Source organism: Penicillium crustosum (assembly GCF_028827405.1).
Source record: "Penicillium crustosum strain IBT 35664 chromosome Unknown utg000001l_segment0_segment0, whole genome shotgun sequence".
NCBI classification, from domain to species: domain Eukaryota; kingdom Fungi; phylum Ascomycota; class Eurotiomycetes; order Eurotiales; family Aspergillaceae; genus Penicillium; species Penicillium crustosum.
Window position 1 is genome coordinate 1,406,170 of NW_026623122.1, and position 15,373 is coordinate 1,421,542.

A 15,373-nucleotide genomic window follows, 5' to 3' on the forward strand; every position below is an offset into this window, starting at 1 on the left:
GTAAATCGCAGATACGCGAAACTCCGGAACTGGTGTATGAGGAACATGTTGCCCACGACTCCATCTCCAAGTTCCCCAAATCCTAGGGTATCCAAACCATGCACCACGCCTACGGCCTCAGCACTGCTTTTGGGGCGAAAGTTGGCAATGGAGATAGTTCCTGCATGAAATTTAACGCCGGGTATGATGCACTTCCCCGAATTAGACATGCGTGCGATCACAACCTTATGGTGATTTCCAGTATTACTGGGCTTTTAGCTCGGGAATTTGCCATTCGCCAAGTTGGTATTCCAGAATTTATTCCATTAAGCTCATGAAACACTTATTCTCTTGATTGAAATGAACTTTCATTATATATGCCAGCATCTACAGGGCTTGGAAATGTGTGGTTTTAGGAATGGGAAGTGGGTCACCAGTTTGGCCCCCAGAAAGTATGGAGCTCTAACAAATTTCGATCTTCATCTTGCCTATTTAGTACGGATTTAGTGTCTCTCATAGTGCTTATTAGCACATCAGATTCCCCTCCATTTTCTACGTTACAAAATCATGACTTACACCAGCCTCCCTGGGCTCCCCTTCGAGCTATGGGCGTCAATATCATTACATCTATCTATCCAATGCTGACATGAAATAATATCGCCTGGCATGTGACCAATTCAACAATGCAGCGCATCTCCGCATCGACCGGGTTTTCTTATCAGCCAACCCACTCAACATAGAAGTCTTTCGTGGCATTGGATCCCACGACAAGTTCCGCCACCGAGTAACCGAGATCATTTGGGATGACGTGCGCTTGGAGAGAGGCCCATGGCAAACATGGGATAACTTTGAAGGACATGAACTGCTCTCAGACGAGGACGAACCCGGTAACATGAGAGAGTGGGCCGAAGAGTGCCCCTTTTATGCTCGGGAGTGTCTCATTGAGCGACACAATATGAGGAGGAAGATGCGTGTCCTATATGGTTTAAGGAGGTTTGCGGGGAAAACCTCTTCTATCTTAGGCTGAGGAGGGGCAGGGACGTGGATAGGCCCGACCACGTTACATGCAGAGAACAGGTTTTGGCTCAGCTTCCACTGGGGGAGTGCTGGCAACATTATCAGCACCTACGATGTCAGCAAAAAGATGTCCTCGCCGATAATAGTGATCTACACGCATTTTTATACGGTATCAAGCAGTTTCCTGCTCTGAAGAGAGTCACCATTACACCTGCGGCCAATGGCTATCTATTCGCTCCGCTGTACCCGACCCCAATGATTCGCGCTTTCCCTAAGGGATTCAATTATTATATTCCGTGGGGATGGCTCTTTCCTAAAGTGTCAAGTGCCCCTGCGATTGCATATGAGTGGAACGAATACCCCGAGCTCGGAGAACGCTATCGTGGGTCCCGCACTACGATGCGTGTGCTCGCCAGTGAACCAAATTCTGTTAGGGAGCTTGTTATGAATTCCACTCATCTCCCGACTGGGATCAACTGTACGATCTTCGACGAGCCCTGCGAAGAGTATGATGATTTTGCCACAGTACTCAAAACCCCTGGATTCTGCCGTCTTGATATTGCTATGCTTGTTGGAGGACAATTCGATTCAGAGAGCCGCGGATCCCGGCGATCCTTCCTAAATGGACGGCTACGCCGCGCACTTGGCGAAGCTAAAGACATGGAGAATTTCAGACTACATACGACAGTAACTGCTAATCGCTACGATGATGGTTATAGATACCCAATACTAGACTACCTGATTCCATTACAGAGCGTCGTGCCTGTAGAAAAATAGACGAGGCTACGCCACTTCGAACTCTCCCGCTTCCTGGTCTCACAGTCTGATGTCACCTCTTTTCTCGCCGCATTACCGGGATCTGTTCGCTTGGTTGAACTCGGCATGCTCAAGTTCCTTATAGCCGGTGAAAACTGGCACGGGCTGCTAGAGGATATGCGCAAAATGATACGCGAGAAAACACTATGGGGGAACCGAGATGTCGCTGCAAGACCGAAGGTTATGATTGGGCTTCCGCTTGAGCATCGTGAGATTGGACGGGGCTAGTGGATTGCACAGGAAGTGCGTGATTTCATCTATGGTGAGGGGGAAAATCCATTCTCTGGTCGTGTCCATTGTAGTACTCCGCTTGGAGTTGGAACCTTGAAGGATGCATTTGAACCTAATTTTGAACGCCCAAATATGAATCAAGATGATCTGATTAAGATGGGCATTGCTAAGGAGGATATAGATTAGGTATGTCTGATTCAAGTGCGAGGTCTGCAAGCAATAATACTGATCTCTGATAAGCAGTTGTCTAAGCTTGGCCCATCACTTTCTGGACCTGAGCATGATACAATTTCGATCAAAAATCAAAGGATTAAGGCAAATTGTTGCGCATACGGACTGAACAATTAGTCGTAAGGTTTATGGTGCTGGACAATGAGTGCAACATCCCGCAACAATGTTATCTATCCCTACTATCTTCCCGCTTGCAATGCCTTGGCACTGTAACCTCAGCCTTCATATTGCCCAGTGCCGTCGGGGTTCCGCCTGCAGAACAATAGCCGGCCCTATGAGATTGCTTCCTCCTCCGCCAAGTTAAGCAGGTGAGCTTCTTGGCATACCCCTCAGGGCCCTACCAATCACGCATCATTGCACTTTATCATCGCGTGATGATCACTAACAATACGAAAATTAGGTATAAGAACACCATTCTTGCTCGTGGGTTAGAATAGCTACCTATTCGCGCATTCCTTAACAATGAAGTGGCTTTTGTTGATAACCCACCTGTCCTTGGCCCTAGCTGAAGCTGGCCGAAACAAGCCCCTAGTTTCACCGGTATGTATGCATGATCACCATACCATGTATCCCCACCTCGTTCGTTATAAGGTAGTCTGACTTATTAGGATGACTTTCCCTCTACGATTCGGTTGAAAGACCTCCTGAAGGGCACTCAGAAGCTTGAGGACTTCGCTTATGCGTATCCCGAGCGTAACCGTGTCTTTGGCAGTGCAGCACATAATGATACTGTTGACTTCCTCTATCGCGAGTTGAAGAAGACAGGCTATTATAATGTGTGGAAGCAGCCACAGGTGCACACATGGACTACTGCGAAGACCACGCTGACGCTCGATGGGGAAGCCATCGAAGCTTCCGCCATGACATACAGTCCCAGCGCTGATGTTACTGCAGAGCTGGCAGTGGTCTTGAACCTCGGATGCAAGGCATCAGACTACCCGAGTGACGTGGCTGGTGGAATTGCCCTAGTCAAGCGTGGAGAATGTACTTTCGCAGAAAAGTCGGTGCTGGCTGCAGCCGCCAAGGCAGCTGCGGTACTTGTCTATAACAATGAGGAAGGGTCTGTTAGTGGAACACTAGGTGGAGTAACCAATGAACTTGGCCCTTATTCCGCCATTGCTGGAATCTCTGATGTCGACGGCAAGGCCCTACTCAGTGCGGCAGCAAAGGGCGCCGTGACTTTGGACCTTGCGATAGACAGCAGAATCGAGAACCGCACTACATTCAACGTGATTGCAGAGACGAAAGGCGGCGATCACAACAACGTCGTCTCACTGGGAGGTCACACCGACTCTGTCGAGGCCGGCCCTGGCATCAACGATGATGGCTCTGGAATTATCAGCAACCTAGTGGTAGCAAAAGCGTTGACGCGATACTCTGTCAAGAATGCCGTGAGATTCTTCTTCTGGACAGCAGAGGAATTCGGTCTGTTGGGTAGCGAGTACTACACCTCGCACCTGAGCGCTGAGGAACTGGCGAAAATCAGACTTTACCTCAACTTCGATATGATTGCTTCTCCCAACTACGCGCTCATGATTTATGACGGTGACGGAGATGCCTTCAACCAGACTGGACCGGCGGGTTCTGCCCAGATCGAGGCTTTGTTTGAGAACTACTTCAAATCCAAGAAGCTGGCATATATTCCAACTGAGTTCGATGGCCGATCCGACTACGACGGTTTCATCTCTCGTGGAATTCCCGCCGGTGGACTTTTCACTGGTGCTGAGGGCCTCAAAACTGCAGCACAGGCAAAGCTGTTCGGAGGCCAAGCAAACGTATCATACGATGTGAATTATCATGCTGCCGGGGATGACTTCAAGAATCTCAACCACGAGGCATTCCTGATTAACTCGAAGGCCACGGCTTTCGCTGTTGCAAAATACGCCAATAGCCTTGATTCTATCCCCCGACGGAGTGCAACACCTACCAAGCGAGTGGTCAAGAAAAGAGCACCCCGGTCGCATGCGCACACTAAGAAGTCCGGATGTTTCCACTCTCTGGTTGAAATTTAGTAGCTGTGCTCACCCATTACTGGCTAGCAATGTTGATATAACCCAGTATCCAATTCAATGCATTTTTCTCTGACCAACCACGATCTTTGTCTACCACCAGTAATTTTATATTGCGTCTAACTTGGGCTTTGAGCTTTTAGTACCCAAGAGTAGCGATACATAATAGGGAGATACAATACGGAGTACTGGTTTTAAGAAAATATTTGTATATTGTCAAAGTTATATGATTCTATAGGAAGTTCCGCGGGTTCCAGGAGAGCAAGAGACTCGTGTAATATGAAGGCACCCATCTCGCTATCAATCAAGGACATCAACAATTCGACCGAAAAGTACCTTGCAATCTCGTTACTGGGACTTGAAGAATGACATTGACCAAGCTTGTGTCAATAGTCTATTCGACGATGATGCCGGCGTTAATTTTGTATGCCTTACCTCTATCCCACCTGATCTGTAAGCGCAAATGCAATGTGTTTAGATCAATCAGATCATAGTCCCATTATCTCAACTCGCATAATATCGTTCTCATATCTCTCCAAAACATTATTCCACAGTTCCGTTCCAAGTAGCAATTCAGGAAATACGAAACAACCTAGTCGTGCAGACCTCCGATCAGATCTAGAATCGCCCGTGCCACCTCCTCCGGACATTCCTGGGGCGTCCAATGCCCAACCCCATCCACAAGCCGGAAGATACGTAGGTCAGCGCATGACACCCCGTTCTTCATCTTCTCGATAGCACCAGGCTCCTGATAATTACCCCAGTCCAACTTGCCCGAGACATAAGCACAAGGGGGCTCGAGCTTCTTCCCAGCAAAAATATCAAAGTCCTTCGTATACCGGCCCCCAGCGGCGGTGCGAACACGATACCAATTCAGCCCACCATAGAAGCCTGTGCGACCATATTCGCCCGCATAAACGGCGAGCTCCTCATCCGGCAGCCACGAGTGCGAGGCCAGACCGTCAGATGGCTCATGTGCCATATCGCGCGTCACCGTTGCAGGCATAGTCTCATTCAACGGCATGATATAATACCCAGGTAGTTTAATCAAGTCTGCCGCAGACCACTTCCCCAGCGGATGCGGCTGGTTCCCCGGCCACGAACCACTCTTCAGATGAAAGTAGCCCCGCAAGAAGCGATGCATCTCCCCGGGGCCCAGATCCGACATTTCAGGCCCAGCTTGCTTAGTCGAGTAATACCACTTATAGTGCTTACGGCCGAGCTCCGCAAGCGCCTCGTGAATCCCCGCAGCAGCAGCCGACCCCTCAGCACCGCCAGCCCCACCTACTGCCGCCACATCAGATCCAGCCGGGGCATCCGCATTCGCCGTGTTGAATGGTAAATCCGGGGACCCGTTAAACGGATGGCTCATGAGCGCAACACTCTGGAAGAAATCCGGCCGCATTAAGGCGCACATGGCTGCCGATACAGCGCCGCAGTCGTGGCCCGCGACGCACCGCACGGAGCGGTAGCCTAGCGCGTGTACAAGGAGTACAATATCTCGCACTAGGCTGGATAGCGAGAAGGTTCCCAGGTCGACGTCCTCGTAGCTGCTCGTGTCCCAACCTGTGGTGCGGCCGAAGCCGCGCTGGTCTGGGGCTACGACGTGGAAGCCTGCTGCTGCTAGTTTGGGGAGGACGCGTCGCCATGAGTAGGCAATTTCGGGGAAGCCGTGGAGGAGGATTATCAATGGTTTGTTGTTTTCTGGGGTGTAGCCGGCTTCTAGGATGTGGATATTGAGGTCGGTGGTTTGGACGTAGCGGCTTGCTACGCCTGCGGGGAGGGGGAGGGGTTGGAGGGCCATTGTTGGCATTGGGATCTTGATGTAATACGTGGGATATATCGTAAAATTTAAGAACGCAATGGGAATCAATCTCTACATATAATAATGTAACATGCCGAGGTTGCCCGTTTAGGTAGAACATATACCCGTAGACGGTCGCGCGAATCAAGGCGTTCTATATCACCACCCCTAACCACTCATTTCTATTCATTTCAGTTCAATTTTCCTTTATATTTAATTTAAGAATTTAATTCCATCTTTTAATAAGATAATATAAAAATTCAGTGGCCGAGAGTGGCGTAATGGTGGTTTAAAGGGCACAGGTTATAGATTTAACATTAGGCTTTATATTTACCCGATTAGTCTTCCGCACGATCTACCTAGGTAGTAAAAACCTAGACCCAAGTCAGTGAATCACTAGTTAAATTCCTAATATTGACTACTACATGGCCAGGCTAGTATCCAACGAAAGAAAAGCCCTAACTCCAATTACTCTGGTTTCTGGCGTCAAGATGATACTCGTATATTTGATGGAACAATGACAAATACTACATGCAGACTTGAAACTACTCCTATGTACATACCATCAAACTTCATGATTGGTAGTCATCAAGCGAATCCGGAACATAGGCCAAATTCTGAATGACGGCCAGACCGTACTGGGCGATATCGTTGGTCGCAAACCAAGCAGCCTCATCCACGGGAATCAAAACGTCACTTCCGTTCACATGCGTGATATTCCAGGGGGCATCCGGCAATAGTCCATCGCTGGCATAAAAGTCCTCCCAGGCCCGCAGTGCAAGCGTTTTGTTCTGAGTCTCATATGCTGCGTACGCTGCCAGCCTTGAATGCGCTTGAAGAAGACTTATCTTGCTGAAGCTTACTCCATATCGTTCCTTCTGCTCCGATGCTGAGGCATGGTAGTAGTAGCAGTAGTCCAACCAGGCTTGTTTGAATCCTTTCGGTATATCATCCGCCAGATAGGCGATGGCCTCAGAAACGACCTCGGGAAGACCGAAGACAGCGTTTAGATGTGAAATAGACACGTTCCCCTGGTTGCCCGGATCAGACGGGGGAGGGCCCAATGTCCAGGTCACAGGGTCATACAACCCTGAGCCGGTCACGAATCCGTTAGTCAGATTTGCTATTCCTGAGATCGTGTTGGTCAACTTTGTCTTGGCCTCTTGCCATCTTGAACCTCGTCGTTCCCATTCAATCAACCATCCTGCAGCAAGACTCGACCAATCAGTTCCGAGACCAAACGAAACTGTCGAGTTTGGACTAGGTTTCCAGCCATCTGTACGAACTTTCCTCTGAGGGTCAAGCTCCCCGTAGGTCTTATCGGTGTCAAGCAATTCTTCTAGCAATTCTCCGACGCGCTCGTCTCCCCCGAAAGGTAGAAAAAGTATTTTCGGTATTGTGGCTGAGAGATACGAGCCTGTTTCGCGCTATCACTCCAGTGTTGCACACCGTGACGTGTCCCCAGTCCTTTCCAGTTACCGATATGGTACACGTCGACTTCACCTGTGTGCCTTGTTAGGGCCTCGGCAAACCGGTATGCATCTTTGCTGCCTGTGCGGAGGAAGTAAAGCCAGAAGAAGAGATCTGGAGACAGCTCCGAGTTGTCCCAGGCATAACCACCAATGTCGTATCGCCAGGTGTGTCGGTCGGGGTCATATGTGTGCATGAAATCACCGTAGTCCAAGAAGCCGTACCAGCGACGCTGCTCAATTTGACCCTTGTAGAAGTCAAAAATGAAACGAAGCCGATCTTCCAGGATGGTTGCGGCGGGACTGGTAGTTCCTGGCAAGGACCAGTACTCTCCAAGGGCTTGCGTTTCATGGATATACTTTGGCTCCGCAACCAACACTGGGGGATCATTTATATACGCAGTGAGCGATGCGAGTTTGTCACTTGTCGGCGTTTGGTCAAATGCGAACAAGTATACTTCACTAGTTCGAGCAATTCCATATGGTGTATCAAAGCCAGGTTCCCAGTCCTCGTAGGTGATCTCAAGAGCATCCAATTGATCTTCATATCCATCCTGGCCTAAACCATCGTGGAAGGGCCGCAGGTCCAACGGGTCAGCGGCGGGGCTATATAACCACAAAGTGAGTTCACCAGTATCGGAGGCAGCGTTGGAAATATCAAGCCCAACCGGGTACCGCTTCCAGAAATCTCGCAAACCGACGGCGAGACCTCCTTGTGTAGCACCTCCTAGATAAGCAAGGCCTTCAGCACGGGTTCCGCTGGGAATTTTGACCCATGACTGGCCAGGCTTGGTCCTCTTTTTGAGGCCGAAACCATCGGCTGTGAGCTGAGTAAGACTATAGTCTGCCCACGTTGGGATCCATTTCAGCCGAGTGGTGACCCGGGTATCCCAAGACTCTGGATCTGCTAGTTTCTGCCCCGCAAATTGAGCGGCTCTAATTTCTTCGCCGGGATCTCTCCGCAGTCCAGTTATTCCCTGAACCGCCTCATTAAAGATGCCGCCATCCACGCCAGCGATCCTGATGTGTCGGTCGTAGTACTCCTCGCCTTTCAATGGAACATCAAACCGAATACCGAGCCCAGTGATGAAATCCTTCTCGCCTCCATCAAAAACGATGCTATGCACCACTTTGATGGTGGCAGAGTTGGCATAGAGATAGAATCTGACAGCGAATGGCAGCCACGGATCGTGATCGGCACCATCAGTGACTGTGTGATTTCCACGAACAGTGACGAGCGTGCGAACTGATGTCTGATTTACCAATACCTCGTTGATATTGCTGTTAAAGTTGGAATATTGGATGGAGGAATTTGCTCGGTTGTCGAAATTATCCGGCACCGAATCCTGAGTTTGAAGGACAAGTCTTCCGTTCGCACCGATGATATTGCCGCCCTTTGTCTTGATATCACCAACAATGATGCTCCCTGTCTTGGGAAATGAGACGGTGATCTCACCCGTGTTGAGAGTAACCGCGTCGGAACTGTCTGTTACAACGATAGAGCTATTTGTCGCATTGGGTACTGATGACGAAGGCGAGGTGCTGGCGCAGCCCAGAGACGATGCAGTAACAGTGTATTTGTCATGAATCTGATTTGATTCGGCAATGGCATGTCCTGTCCATTTGATGGAACCGTCGGCCCAGTAGCCCGTTACCCAAGATTGCAGTTCTGATTTGTCTTCAGAATCGCCGGTCAGACTGAAGATACTCTCTCGGGGTCGATGTTTGCCTTGCGGCCATGGTAGACCGAAAGTCACACCAGCATGGTACGTTGGTTTGTCACCGAGCCAGTGGACTGTTGCGGAAGATGAGGTGCAGTTGGATGCCATGGCGTGATGGCTCAAATGCCCAACAAGAAGCAGAAATCCAACGCCGAGTTTCAACATGGTAGAGATTAAAACATTCACGTGTTCTTAAATTTTCCTAGGCGGACGACCCCTTTTAAATCCATTCTGACGCCATCTGGTAGAGGTATGAGCCTGCTAGCGGTACTCTTGGCGGGTTGGCAACCATGAGAGGACACCGCACCTTGGCATGAAATACCTTGCCATCCTGTAAGTAATTCTCATTGATTCTCATTGTGATATTTTCCGATTGAAAATGATTGGTGGTAAGGTTAAATCAATTTCACCGAGGAAAGTGACGTCGGGTCACATTGGCCCATGATCCGCAACACTAGCGATAACCCCAGAAGCCTAAGCTGGCCCCCCGCAGTAAAGGGGTCTACAGTGCGGGATATCGGCATAAGCAACCCCGAAACATTCAATTTTGGTATAGAAAATTGGGTCTTGGTTTTACCGTGTGGAAGATTAGGGATGGATGATCGATATATAATTTCTAACTCAAATGACAATTTCTGTTATTTTGACAATCTATGCGGACATGGATGACTAACTATATTATACAGCCCTGGAGCACATGGCGGTCCATTGATTTTCCGAGTATTGATACTGAGATCCGGCCACTACTCCAAGCATTTACCCATTAAGCCAAAAAGGCATACTAGCAGAGTATATATAGCCCATATGCTCTGGGGTCAGAATACTCTATATTTCCACCATACATCCAACCATGGTATTCGACACTTAATGATAACCTTGGAACTATCTGCATACTCCATGCACAGTAATACACCAAGTATAAGGCTAACATAAGCAATGCATAAAAAGTCCATAATTCAAGGCGGTAAACCAAGTTGTTGTGCCTGACCCAAAGTCATGACGCAAGTTCCTCTCGATCTCGGATCTGCCTGGATCTGCTTGATCAGTTTTGATCTTTTTTTTGAACCTGCTTTTTCACCTTTTTTTTAGCCCTCCTTACCTGGTGTTGCCTTCATATCTCCTTGTTTCTTTGACTGGCCCTGACTTGGTCGATCCCTCCCGAGTTGCTCCCCCTCAACTTCTCAATTTCCCAGTTCCCCAGTTCCCACTTCTTCTTATAGCTACCCATCGCATCATCATTTAGAGATCCACATTCCCTTCATCCACTTCAATTTTCGGATCTCGGCGCTGCACTAAGCAGTGACCGGCCATCCAGTCTTTGATCCGTTCTAGTCGCCAAAAAAAAAGCCTAAGACTGTGAACAATGGTCTTCGGTCGTCGCAAGAGAAGTGCCTCTGCCCATCACCAGGTATGTTCCGCGCATCGAATACCAAGGATAGCAGATTGCCCTATCTGTAAATGGGTCCCGTTGCAGCACTTGATGCAATCCAACGGGTACCTGCAACCTGTGCATGAAAGTGAAACTGACAGCTCCCCTTCCTTCCCGCTAGCCACTCTCCACACCCGCCGCACAATCCGCCCAGTCTGCCGCCAGCCATGCTTTCCTGAATTCCCAACCCTCCACAGCCAGCTTGTCCTCCGCGGCAGCGGCAGCTGCACTCCGCAACTGCACACCCACCCCGACCCCAATTGAAAATGTCCAGACAAAGCGCATGGTCCAGCGGCGGAGCTCGACCCAGTCGCAGGTTAACCCCGTTGGGGGTCGCCGCTCGGCCAGCGTGGGTGGGACGCTGCGCCGCTCCAGTAGCAATAGTTCGATGAGCGCACGCACCTTTCGCGACCAGTCCCCCCATCGCCCAGCTACCAGCTCTGGGCCCATCAGGCCTAGACATGAACCCATCAATGTGCCTCCATTACCCACTCTCCCAACGCAGTTTTCGCAGCGGAAGCTGCCGAACCGACGTGCGATGAGTATGGAACCGTCAATGCGTTCGCCTCCATCGTCTCCACCGCGCTCTGGGATGAAGGGCGTGGATCGGGAACATGCGCGAGGGTCTCCGATTCAGCTAGCTACACATCAACGTGTGACTAGTCTTGGGACTGTTCCAGAACTAGAACGATCGGCGAGTCGGAACTCAGTGAATTTTTCGTACCCCATGGGCTCGCGGCCTACCTCGCCGATTACAATGCCTGAGAATAATCCGATGAGCCTCCATGATGCTATTCAAGAATCGATTGCTGAGGTATCTGACAAATTTCCAAAAGGGAAACCTAGGGCACAACCATCTGCCAGCCTAGATGAAAGCCCCGTCGCAAACAAATCTGGTCTTTTGGCTGGCACTGCAGGTGCTGCGGCCCTAGCGGTTGGCGTGTCAAAGGACAGCCCAAGTGCAAATGGTCGGGCTGGGAACGTGCGAAATTCGCTTATAGAATCCGATTCCCTAGACCGATATACCGGTAACGCCATGCCTGCTGTGGCCAGCGTGGAAAGTGAACACCCATCCTCCCGAGTTCTTCCTGAGCGGTGGCCATCCATCGTTCGAGAAGAAGAGGCCGAAGGTGACGACACAATTGTCCAAGATATTCCCATACGACAAGGCAGAGACCGAACAACGAGTGCATCGCCAACTGCTGATCACGTAGAGGCAGCGCCAGTGCCCTCATCACCCTCTTCGGAACTCCAAATAGGACAGCCGCCAAATCGTCAATCGAGCAGCCCAGGTAGAACTGCCCGTTTTTCCAGATTGCTCTCTGTAGCTGGAGCCGGTGATCAAATTCACCAGCCTCCACCCAGATCGGTGTCTCCTGTCAAATCGGCCTTGAAACACCCAAGGGGAACATCTTTATCACCTGATGGGAGGCTTGGGGCGACTGGTCGAGCTGTACCATCGAATGAGCTATCAGATGGTACCTCAGTGGCCTCAGACGAAGGATCTCGAGTTGACAGTAGAAAGAAGTCTGTCAAGGTCAGCTTCGATGACGAGGCTGAAGTCGTCAATCTGGCAGCCAGCCCTCCTACCTCCCCAGAAGAATATACACCTGATTCTCCGCCCGGCGGTAAAGACAAGCCTCGTATGAGTTGGCTTGGTGCTGGCAAGAAGAAGTCACCTGTGGAGTTTGCGAGTGACGATGACTGGGATGTAGTCATCAAACCCCGACAGGTTCTTCCTTCTTTCGGAAGCATTCGGGGAAGCCGAGGCGGTGGCCTTAAGAGGTCGCCAATCCCAGATTTCAGTGACAATGAGTCAAGCTCTTCGTCTGCATCCGAGATGGCGCCGAGGCCGGATATGTCGCTCTCAAATGAATACTTCCAACCGCGCGGTTTGAACGCTCTAGAGCAGTTATCCATCAATGGCAGTCTGCACACTTCGCATCCGAATACCGTCCCTCAGGACAAACGAGAAGCTGGACTCGCCGATGATATTACTGAGAAGCAGCCGTATTCTAGCGTGGGCTCAAAATTATCTGTGCCTGCTATTGCTGTCGAACCTGCTACGCCCCCAGCAGACGGAACCAGACAAAGTTTCGACGTGAAGAGATCTAGCATGGACCAGTATAGGATTCCGGGCGGGTTCCTGCCCTCCAGCTCAGACCGCACTCTCGATTCGACTGCGAAGAAGACTAGCACCCAGGCCGTGGCGAGTGCCGTTCCAATGCTGGATGACGTGGATACAGAGGAGGAGTCTGGTGATAGCGTCTACAGCGATGCAGCGGAGGACATGGATGGGGATGGGTTTGGATCCATCAATGCTATTGTCGATAGCCGGTCAGCCCCTAGGTCCGCACCGTCTGAAGAGATTGCGAGCGGATCCCGGGACGCAACACCGAGACCTATCGGCAGAGCCGCCATGGTGGATAATCAGTCACAAAATGTGACTGATCAACCACTTGAGGAGCGCTCCATGACACCGACTCAAGGCACTGTCAACCGCCTTGTAGAGGAATCCCCTGCCTCTTCGGTTGGCCATGAGCTGGGTTCCACATACCCGCCAGTGCCAACCCGGTTGCAAACCCGCAATGCGGCTGCCCAAAACCCCAGCGTCCGGACACAGCCCACCATGCGAACCCGCCCTATGTCGGTGGATGTGAATAGCGCGTCTCGTATAGAGGATCCCCGCTGGTCGAGCAACGATGCTTCTCCGCGAAGTAGCAAAGCCAAACCCCGTCCACTGTCTCTTGGCCCAGTTTTCCACAATGTAGGAGGACAAGCAGGTATCCCTGGCACTCTTCGCCGAAAAATGTCAAATGGAAGTGATTCCTCCAGCAGTTTTAAACGCTCTTCTCCGCGTGCAGATACCCACTCCATGCGACGGACAATGAGATCTGGTGCTTCTGGTGCTAATGTTCGAGTCCAATCTCCAACAGAGCGCAACGAGTCTCCCCTTGAACATCGTCCTCTTTCATCTGGCTCCTCGAATGGCACAATGCGCAAGACTCTCCGAGGACCTACTGGGGGTGAGCGATATTCGTTCTTTTCAACAAACAAGAAGACCCCACCAAGAGCGAAGTTCACCAAGGCACCCCCTAAGTCGGCGCGCGCAACTCGGTTTGCAAATTCAGATGACGAGGATGAAGCCCGACCCCAGGTATTCACCAGTCGATTTGCAGATTCCAGCGATGAAGATGAGCCCGGAAGTAATCAGTTACGCCCTGTCCGTGGTATCCCCCGTCGCCAAGGTGCTGATGACGGTGACTCAACAGAGTTGGAAGATAGTTCAGAAGAGAGCGCCCGGCAGCAAGCACACCTGGTGTTTGCATCCAATTCAGTACTCTCTTCATCCGGGTCCCGCAAAACGCACGCACCAAATATGTCTGGAATGGCAGCTGTAGCCAAACAACGTGGCATGTCGCAGCGAGACTTGGAGGAGTTCATCATGGCGCCTCCCCAAGGTCGAAAGCAAGGACTTCTCACCCGACTTGGGATCAAAAAATCTCATGGGGTTCGCGAAGCTGACTCCCAGAGTCCCCTAGAGCGGTCACGTCTGGAACCCGATCAATTCCGCGGCGAGGGCATGGTGAATGGGAACCACGGTATCACCACAACTACAGTGTCTGCCGGGAATCCAGAGCCGACTCGTTCGTCCAAGCTGGTGAAGAGACAGTCTAAACGTCAGTCGACAGGACCAGACACTTGGCCCCTTCACCACAACGCCAAGGAACAAGAGCCTATCCAGCCAGTTGCGGAACAGCCACACAGCGCCCCGTCGTCTGCTCTCCAAGCGCAGAATCCCGCGCCGACGACACATGGTGCAGGCGCAGCACAAAATGGAAATGTCGTTGTCAATGGCAATGGCGCTCACGGTGCATCTCCGATTGTGAAGGAGCCCGAGGCGCCCCGCGGTGGACCAGATCCGAACAATGACAGCACCCCTGAAGTCACGAACCCCGATGATCATAGGCTTTCGGCGCGCGATATCGTGATTGCTGGCTCGGGACGAAAGAAAAGATTTCCTCTTCTTCGGAAGGCATTCGGACTGCGCGGTTGATCACATGTCGCGGATCTGAACTGTGTTCTTGTAACATTGCTTCTGAGTCAGACGATTGGACAGATCCCCTTGTTTCACGTTTGAGCTCGAATTCTGCTTAATACCCTCCTTAATTTTGTTTCTCCTTCGCACACCTTTCTATCAGGGAAGACATGTTGCCTACGGTGGCTACTGTTGTCTTTCCTTCAAAAATCGACTCCATCATCTACAATATCTAATATCTAATCACTGATATACGCCCCTTGGTTTGCTAATTCTGGCTCGCCCTTTTCTTTCTTTCTTTTATCTTGATTGTGGCCTGTATTCCACCTTTCGCCCTCTCACTCTTTGGTGAAAACCTGAACCCAAAACTGGGTATTACACTCTCGCTCTCACGTTTCTTCTTTCCTTCTATTTCTTTTTGATCTTCCGGTGTGGCCCATTGGAGTTGTTCGCTTCCATGATACCCTCGTTTTTCCTTCCCACCCTGTATTATTGACGTTCTTTTATATCTCACCCCGGTCCCTTCTTAGGCTGGGTGCGCTCTAACGAGATGGGTCGTTTTGGCTATTTTCAGACTTGTTTTTATCATAGATTTGGTCAACAAGAAACGCAATATGATCTACCTAAT

At 50.6% G+C, this 15,373-nt stretch overlaps 5 protein-coding genes across 5 annotated transcripts; 3 read left to right on the forward strand and 2 right to left on the reverse strand.

Annotated features, from left to right (window-relative positions):
* Positions 1-98: 98 nt before the first annotated feature.
* Positions 99-2,229, forward strand: N7487_000537 (uncharacterized protein; the record flags this gene model as incomplete). The annotated part of the gene is given in 5 exon segments (XM_056868285.1): positions 99-285; positions 669-972; positions 1,002-1,761; positions 1,774-2,020; positions 2,057-2,229. The coding sequence occupies 5 exon segments, from the start codon at positions 99-101 to the stop codon at positions 2,227-2,229; spliced, it is 1,671 nt and encodes a 556-aa protein (XP_056733069.1).
* Positions 2,230-2,736: 507 nt separating this feature from the next.
* Positions 2,737-4,286, forward strand: N7487_000538 (M28 family metallopeptidase; the record flags this gene model as incomplete). Its single annotated transcript, XM_056868286.1, has 2 exons — positions 2,737-2,814; positions 2,883-4,286. The coding sequence occupies 2 exons, from the start codon at positions 2,737-2,739 to the stop codon at positions 4,284-4,286; spliced, it is 1,482 nt and encodes a 493-aa protein (XP_056733070.1).
* Positions 4,287-4,875: 589 nt separating this feature from the next.
* On the reverse strand, positions 4,876-6,087 carry N7487_000539 (alpha/beta fold hydrolase; the record flags this gene model as incomplete). The annotated part of the gene is made up of 1 exon (XM_056868287.1): positions 4,876-6,087. One exon carries the CDS (start codon positions 6,085-6,087, stop codon positions 4,876-4,878), a length of 1,212 nt encoding a protein of 403 aa, XP_056733071.1.
* A 572-nt stretch (positions 6,088-6,659) lies between these two features.
* Positions 6,660-9,442, reverse strand: N7487_000540 (polysaccharide lyase family 26 protein; the record flags this gene model as incomplete). The annotated part of the gene is made up of 2 exons (XM_056868288.1): positions 6,660-7,450; positions 7,501-9,442. The coding sequence occupies 2 exons, from the start codon at positions 9,440-9,442 to the stop codon at positions 6,660-6,662; spliced, it is 2,733 nt and encodes a 910-aa protein (XP_056733072.1).
* Positions 9,443-10,640: 1,198 nt separating this feature from the next.
* N7487_000541 (uncharacterized protein) lies at positions 10,641-14,763 on the forward strand (the record flags this gene model as incomplete). The annotated part of the gene is made up of 2 exons (XM_056868289.1): positions 10,641-10,685; positions 10,828-14,763. The coding sequence occupies 2 exons, from the start codon at positions 10,641-10,643 to the stop codon at positions 14,761-14,763; spliced, it is 3,981 nt and encodes a 1,326-aa protein (XP_056733073.1).
* Between the last annotated feature and the right edge of the window lie 610 nt (positions 14,764-15,373).